This window comes from Poecilia reticulata, chromosome 3 (assembly GCF_904066995.2).
Source record: "Poecilia reticulata chromosome 3, P_reticulata-male-v2, whole genome shotgun sequence".
Taxonomy (NCBI): Eukaryota; Metazoa; Chordata; class Actinopteri; order Cyprinodontiformes; family Poeciliidae; genus Poecilia; species Poecilia reticulata.
In genome coordinates, this window is record NC_088832.1 from 20572187 (window position 1) to 20580384 (window position 8198).

The 8198-nt window shown below is 39.9% G+C and overlaps 1 protein-coding gene across 1 annotated transcript; it reads left to right on the forward strand.

The window, feature by feature from the left end:
* The first annotated feature begins 2831 nt into the window (after positions 1 to 2831).
* On the forward strand, positions 2832 to 6780 carry mc1r (melanocortin 1 receptor). The gene has a single exon (XM_008405459.3). The coding sequence runs from the start codon at positions 3422 to 3424 to the stop codon at positions 4388 to 4390; it is 969 nt and encodes a 322-aa protein (XP_008403681.1). The 5' UTR covers positions 2832 to 3421; the 3' UTR covers positions 4391 to 6780.
* Positions 6781 to 8198: the final 1418 nt, after the last annotated feature.

An 8198-nucleotide genomic window follows, 5' to 3' on the forward strand; every position in this document is an offset into this window, starting at 1 on the left:
TTGTTTTTGTTTGAATTTACTGAAAAACAATTTATTTCTGTTTTTTTGTTGTTTGTTTTAAAAACAAATCTGATTTTTAAGTGAATCTTAAGTGATTTCTAAAACTACTGGGCCCAATTCATATCCAAATACAGAATCTTATTTCTTTCCCAAATTCAATTCAAATCAAGACATTAATCCTTCATAGTGAGCAAGCATGTGGTGAAAGTGGAAAGGAACTACAACCTTTTATCAGGGAACAGTGGTCTTCCAATATTTGGCCCTTTGGGGTCCATGTTTTGGCTATTAATAATTTAGTCAATTATGTTTTTAAAAATAAATTTGAATAAAACCAGTACTGTACCTATTTTTCTATCTAGTTGGTTCAAAATCTGCATTAAACTCTACTATAGAATAAAACTAATGGAAAGAAAACTATTCTTCACTTTAAAAACATGGAATTTTCTATTCAATAAAACGCTTGTTTGTTTAATCAGATCGGTCGATTATGATTAGGATGTTAAGCTAACACATCAAAAACATTATTTCACTTGAGCTTAGGTGAATATGAACACAAATTGATGAATAAAATCAGTTTTATATAATAAAAGCACATTATTGACTGCTCAGCATTTTAACAGCTTTGTGCAGGTTCTTTGGAGAAATCTAGAAGTTATAGGAAGTCCTGGTTGCAGTTTACAGCAAATGTTTGACAAAAATAAAAATAAAAAGGTTTTCTGGTCAGATAAGTACAAACTTGAACTTTCCGGCACGACATGCAAATTGCTCTGTGAGGTGGGAAACTCATCCTGAGCACAGCATCTCCACAGTGAAGCATGCAGATGGACGGAGAGACCGAGGGACTTCTAATCCCAGATTAGCTGCTTTACAGCCCTTGACTGTTTCACAACATGCAATCCTTCATAGATAGCAAGCACAATGGGACAAAACGGCTTATTGCATAAAACCCAATAAGGTGAATTGAAATTTGTGATGGTCATGTGAAAAAAAGGGGTGGTGTGAATACTTTTGGGAAACACTTACTGTAAGCTTCTTGCTGTGGTTTTCACCCAGTGAAGAGACAGATCAATACAGAAGCTGAGCCGGGAAAACTTTCAATTGGAGATCATCATGCACCAAAGCGAAAGTTTAAAAAAAATAAATAACTTGGAGAAATGTCCGAAAAGAAGAGAAATTCTGCTGAAACCTTCTTTTTTCCCCACTTGCATCTTATTTAAGCTCCTCTTCTGCCTTGAAATCCACCCACAATGTCGCCTTGTCAGAGTAACGTTTATATCTAGGTCAATTTACAAGCATTTGATTTTTTTTCCCTATCAGCCCGTTCTGTAGAACTATTAGGCTGAACACAAGCCTGTGAAACTGCAGATATTTCCGTATTTGCTAAATTGATTACCAAAAAGAATATTTTCCTCTCCTCTCTGCCGAGATGCTCAATGTTTTCCCATGGAAGACTTCCTCTGCATGAGAGCAGAACCCTGCTCCTCCCAGCACCACAACAATAAATTATGCTAGAAATTTATCTCTGGTTTTGTTCAGTATTTGTTTCAGTCTGGTCAGGCTGTTTATACAGATGTTTATCTCTGGAGGAAAATGTTGTCATTTCTGATAGGGAGCAGAGGGTCTAAATATAACTTAATTTGACTGAATCATGACTTTGCCTCATGCTGTAGTGTTTCCTGTCAAACCTCCTGCACAAGAAAATAACCCAGTGCAGAGTCGTGATCACTTCTAGCTCATTAGTTTTGAGCGCCTGTGTGGGGTTTTTTTTTCTTTTCCTTTTTTTTCTCCTACATTTTGATTAAATACACACTCACGATAATGTTGGGCAGTGACACCATAATTATTGCCTGTGGTGACATTTGCAGTTTCGTTTGTGTGGGCATGTACACATTTTTCCTTCTACTAAATTTTCCATTAATATGTGTAAGTAGGCCCTGCGATAGACTGGCGACCTGTCCAGGGTGTACCCCGCCTCTCGCCCGAAACGTTGGCTGGAGATGGGCACCAGCACCCCTCCCGACCCCACTGAGGGAAAAAGGGTGCAAGAAAATGGATGGATGGATGGATGTGTAAGTAGATCAGTGTGAGAACATTCAGCCTTTTCTAGGTATGAACTCTCTGCAGAGCATTGCCAGCTGTCTGCTGTTAAATTGGCAGCATTCCCTTACATTGTATTGGCAATAACATGACTCGGCATTTCTGTATCAGACCTCTCCCCTTTTTTTTAATTGGTATGATGTGATGCTCGAGTGTTTTTATTTTTGAGAAACTGAACTTTGCATTTTCGACAGAATCCATCAAATATAAATAAATGTTTAGAATTCGGCAGCTTGTATTGTATTAGTGAGAACACCGCCGTTTTCTGACTGGTTTAATTCAGCGCTTTCAAGTGGTTACTTTTAACACCGGTGAAAGTATTTAAAATTCCCATCATACGTAGGTCTTTTCCTTTGGAGCACGTGTGTCACCCACAGGGTCGAGACGCCCTGGGCAGAAAGCCATGTCTCACTTATCAAAATCTTCCAACACTGAACAGACTTTAGGCTCCACAGCAAAACACTGTCAACTAAAGCATATAAAGCAGGTTCTGTTGGGAGTCCTTAATTAGTTGTCACGTTTTATGAAATAAGGAGATTTCTATTGCTTTGAATTCAGGTTGTAAAATCTTTTGGAAGGGTAATAAAAGTTGTTCCTTTCAGCTCTCTGGTAAACTGCAGCCTTCAGATGCGTCAAAGTTTTCTGTGACGATCTCTTGTTGAGAGTAAAATTCAGAACTACAGCATTTGCTTGGTGTTTTTTTTTTTTAATAAGCTTTCTTGTTAATGTCCTTGTTAAGATATAAATATTTTACATAACACTGAACATCGCTGAATCCAAACTCTGAGACAGGACCACATTTCCAACTGACGTCTGAGTGAGAGGAGGAGTTTGGTAAAGTCACTCAGGATCATTTTCAAAATGACTCAAGCAGCTCCCTCTCCATCTCGAACAGACGCCTCCAGTTTTCCCTCTTTACTGTATTGTCCAGAACGGATCGGATGGTTCCAGCAGATCGGATGCGCGAAGACTGAGAATCATGACGGACAAGAGAAACGCGTTCGTGGACAAATCGTGGATGTCTGTCCAAGTGGAGCTGCTTCGATGACGGTGGGGAGAATTTGGAAGAAGAGACGGGATTTTTCAAATGGACAAACGTCTCTCCTGTCTTGGCCTTCACAGCTGAGAACTCCCTGGGTCTTACGGTCGTTTGGGCAAACTCAGCTTTGCTGGGACCAGCTTCCGAGCGATTTGCGAGTTGCCTGATACTCACAGGGACACATCTGAAGCGCAATCATCTTCCCGTGGACTGATGAAACTTAGTCTCCCCCCGTTGTTCCAGGTAAGCTGAAGTCCGTCCGTCGTCATTACTCAGAATTCCGACATGGATTTCAACAACAGCTCCCTGCGCTATCTCCACGTGGAGTTCAACCCGCTGACTGAAATCATGGACGAGAACGAGACGAACTCCACGCTCGGCGAGCGAAGCTCGCCGAGCTGCGTCCAGATCCGCATCCCGCAGGAGCTTTTCCTGGCGCTGGGCATCATCAGCCTGGTGGAGAACATCCTGGTGATCCTGGCGATCATCAGGAACCGCAACCTGCACTCGCCCATGTACTACTTCATCTGCTGCCTGGCCGTGTCCGACATGCTGGTGAGCGTCAGCAACGTGGTGGAGACCATCTTCATGCTCCTGAACGACCACGGCCTCCTGGACGTGCACCCGGGCATGCTGCGCCACCTGGACAACGTCATCGACGTGATGATCTGCAGCTCCGTGGTGTCCTCGCTCTCCTTCCTGTGCACCATCGCCGCGGACCGCTACATCACCATCTTCTACGCCCTGCGCTACCACAGCATCATGACCACGCAGCGCGCCGTCACCATCATCGCGGTGGTGTGGCTGGCCAGCGTCACCTCCAGCATCCTCTTCATCGTGTACCACACCGACAACGCCGTCATCGTGTGCCTGGTCACCTTCTTCTGCATCACCCTGGTGTTCAACGCGGCTCTCTACCTGCACATGTTCGTGTTGGCGCACGTGCACTCGCGGCGCATCACCGCGTTTCACAAAGGCAGGCGCCAGTCCACCAGCATGAAGGGCGCGATCACCCTCACCATCCTGCTCGGCGTCTTCATTCTGTGCTGGGGGCCTTTCTTCCTCCACCTCATCCTCATCCTCGCCTGCCCCGCCAGTCCCTTCTGCAACTGCTTCTTCCGGAACTTCAACCTTTTCCTAATTCTGATCATCTGCAACTCCCTGATCGACCCGCTCATCTACGCGTACAGGAGCCAGGAGCTGCGTAAAACCCTGCAGGAGCTGGTCCTGTGCTCCTGGTGCTTCGGCATGTAGCGGCCCGTTCACGTTGCGGGCAAATTGAGGCAAATTAGGTCGACGTGCGAGCTTTTATACGAAGAACTGTTTCTCTGTGAGGGTTTTATTGGGCGGATTGGTCTCCGAGCTGCACGCAGCACTTACAAGATGAAGGAGGAATCTTATGAAGACGCTTGCTAATGCCAGCATGGAGTTGGGATTAGTTTCATGTGGGAGATGTTGCCGTTTCGTTGTTGCTGATGGAGAACGCTCGATGCTGAATAGTTTTAAGACTTCAGGGCCTTTTCTTTGACAAGAGGATGCTGTCAGACAACTAAAGAGATCTTTAACCTGGTCAGGTTGTTAAAAAAGTCTCTGAACATGGACTTAAAAAAACAAACAAACGAAAATAGTCGTTTAACTTTACATTGTTAAATATCAAAGTCCAGTGAAATATTTGACAGCTGCCTAGAATTTAGGCGGCGAGTAACAAAATATTGTCTGTGATCATTTGTGTCGTCATTTCGTTTGACAATCAATTATTTACAGTGACTTTCTTTATGCTGCAAGAAAATATATTAGATTTCAACATTTTATAAAAGAAAGAAATATCCACCAGCTGATCAGTCAGTTATTCGCGATCTTAAATCTGAAATATATATATTTTTTAAGAGGCCTGAACGGGGATCAGATCCGCGGAACGTTGTCGAATTAAAATATACGTGAATTATCTTAATGATTATTCAATTCCATAATTCACAAACCAACTCAAAATAAAACAGATATGGACATGCAAGGGCTTAAGTGTATGGTACCAAAGGAGGTAAAAATGGAGGGAGGAAAAAATATAAAATGACGGAGGACGAAGACTAGAAGCGTATGTGGTATTTTACTATAATTAATAACCAACTCAATAATAATAATAATAATAATAATAATAATAATAATAATAATAATAATAATAATAATAATAATAATAATAATCAACAATATTATCTCCATTGCAATAGCTAATAACATCTTTCAGCATTTTTATTGTTTCAGCAAACAATAGAAATTGACCTTGGCTGTAATTGATTTACATTTGTGTTGTTCAAAATGTTCATTAATGTACAATATCCCTAAATAGATAAATCTAAAAGAAAAGAAGAAATATTAAGGGATGTTTCATAATTTACATAACAAAAAAAAAAAAAGAAAAAAAAAGATTTTTTTTTCTTCGAAAAAGACAAAGTTCATTAACTGTACTGATTCAATAAATCGTGGTTCCAATAAAGGTGGGGGATTAAACTTCCTCCCAAAATGCGCCTTGTTCAAATTATCCTTCAGAAATCTTGTTTTCTTAAACAATGCTTGCAGTCAACAACTCTGTCCAAAAATAAAAGTGCGAATGAGACGCAGAGAGGAAAAAAAAAAAAAAACACTGATGGGGGAAAAAAATCACATGAACATCCCAACGCCCGAGGCTCACTGCATGGGACGTTTATGAAAGGAGACTTAATCAAAGTTAGGCTGGATGTATTTCTGGCGACGTGATTCCCGGAAAACTACAAAGACGCGGCGGTTCCGGATTTGACTTTAGTCTGCTCAGGTCTGAACAGCTTTCTGCTAGTGAAGATTATTATTATTATTATTATTATTATTATTATTATTATTATTATTATTATTATTATTATTATTATTATTATTATTGGCCTCAGAGTGAAATTCAGTGGTAAGCTGTGATTATTTTCTTTATTGTGTGTGCTTCTTGTTCTAAAGTTTTATTTGCCGTTTCAAAAATTTCAATTTACGTTTTAGGTTTACGGACGATAACTTGAAAAATGCTTATTTACATTTACCTTTTAGCTCGTCACTGTAGCCAATGAAATCAAAACGCCTGAGCATATTTTTTAAACACAACAAAACCTCCATCTTACCTTATATGTTTTTCTTACACCTGTTCCTAAAATAAACACGTCAATATAAATTATTAATAATACTAACTACTGGACAATAAAATATGTAGCTAAACTTTCTGTGTAAATAGACTAAGCAAAGCCTTAGTTCATTTCGAGGCTAAGGGGCGCCTTTCTGTTTCGACTAAGGAGATCTAAGACTGATCCATTCTCTCATGTAAGGCTTGGAAAATAGATGCGTAATTATGTTTTAAGAGAAATGACTGTCTTTAGTCATTAGACTTGTAGTATTTATTGCTTTTGTATGATTGTAAAACAATCATAGCCATTTCAGGGCCTCTAAAGATTATTTTGTTGTATGTAAACATGCAAATACGTGTCTCTGGGTGTAACATATTTCTGATGAAAGCTGCAGTTTTACCTATTTTAATGTGTGAAATGGTCAGTGTGACACTATTATATATATATATAAAAAAGAGAGTTGACTTTTCTACTCTTATTGTTTTCATAATAAAAAAGTTAAATTTTAAATGTGTTGTTATTTATCCAAACAAAACCTCATTTACTCCAGGGAGTCTTCACATACTTTATGTTGCAGGGCCTGAAAGACGATGCTTGGTGAAGCCACCTTTCATTGCAAACAGAATTGCCATTCTGTGGGATACTTCTACCAGCTTTGCATGTCTGCTGCAAATTTTGCCATTCACCATCTAAAGATTAAAAACATTGGATGAATGATGCCTGGACATCAGTTTTCAAGTCTTGCTATGATTCTCTGACTGGGTCATTCCAACACATCCATCCATCCATCCATCCATCCATCCATTTTCTTTACACCCTTGTCCCTCAGTGGGGTCAGTAGGGTTGCTGGTGCCCATCTCCAGCTAACGTTCTGGGCGAGAGGCGGGGGCCACCCTGGACAGGTTGCCAGTCTGTCGCACATTCCAACACATTATATACTTTAAAATGAATCCCTTCATATTAGTTCTGGTTGTATGTCGAGAGTCAATCTTTGCCTTGGTCCTGAATCTTTTGAAACAAGTTTTCTTTTCAACACCTTGTTTGAGAAGAATTTACCACGAACGCACGAATCTTCACATGCTTACATATCATCTTAATGCTTTAGAGTGGGATGGTAAGGTAGGAACAAAAGACCAAGAAACTGAGGAAAAAAGTTGCATGTTGGGCCATTAACCTTAGACCTTGTCTCCATGTCCACGCAGGTTATTTTCTCTCCTACCATCACAAATGTAAGGTTTTGATTTTTCTAAAAAAAAAAAAAGAAACACTGCGATGTGAACTGGAACCATATGCTTTAGTCAGGTGAGAGTCAGATTGAGAAGTTAGGAGTAAAAACTTCAGGTTTAACACGAAACAAAGGATGATTTGTGGAAAACCACTTCATGCCCGCTGGACTATTTGTGATCCAGTGGATCTGTTTCTCTACCAAAAGCCCCAGAAAGTTTTCTGGACTTCATGGCACCATGGACTCTTTCAAATACCAGGACATTTTAATTAAAGATCTATAAGTCTTTGCCAGTAATCTTGTAATCTTAAAATGGGTCGTCATTGGATTTTTTTAGACCTCTCTAACCCAGAAGAGAGCAACAGGATAGTCCTTATCCAGAGTAACAATATGCAACTACTAAACATTGTTCAACACTGGTGACAATTAATCATCCTTAAGTTTAGATCACATTTGGTCACAAAACTGCAAAAATACTCATTTTATAGTATATGCAGATGAGAAATTACTGGGTGTTTAATAAACCTTCAAACTCACCTTTTAATCTTGAGTGCTTTATGTCAAATCAGTGACACATGTACTACATTATGAAAACTTGCATACGTTTTCTTCTTCATATGAACCCAATAGTGGATCTGATGTGGCGAAGTCACTTGACTTTAATTATAACTAATTAAAGTAGATTAGGGCAGAGTGTGACTGC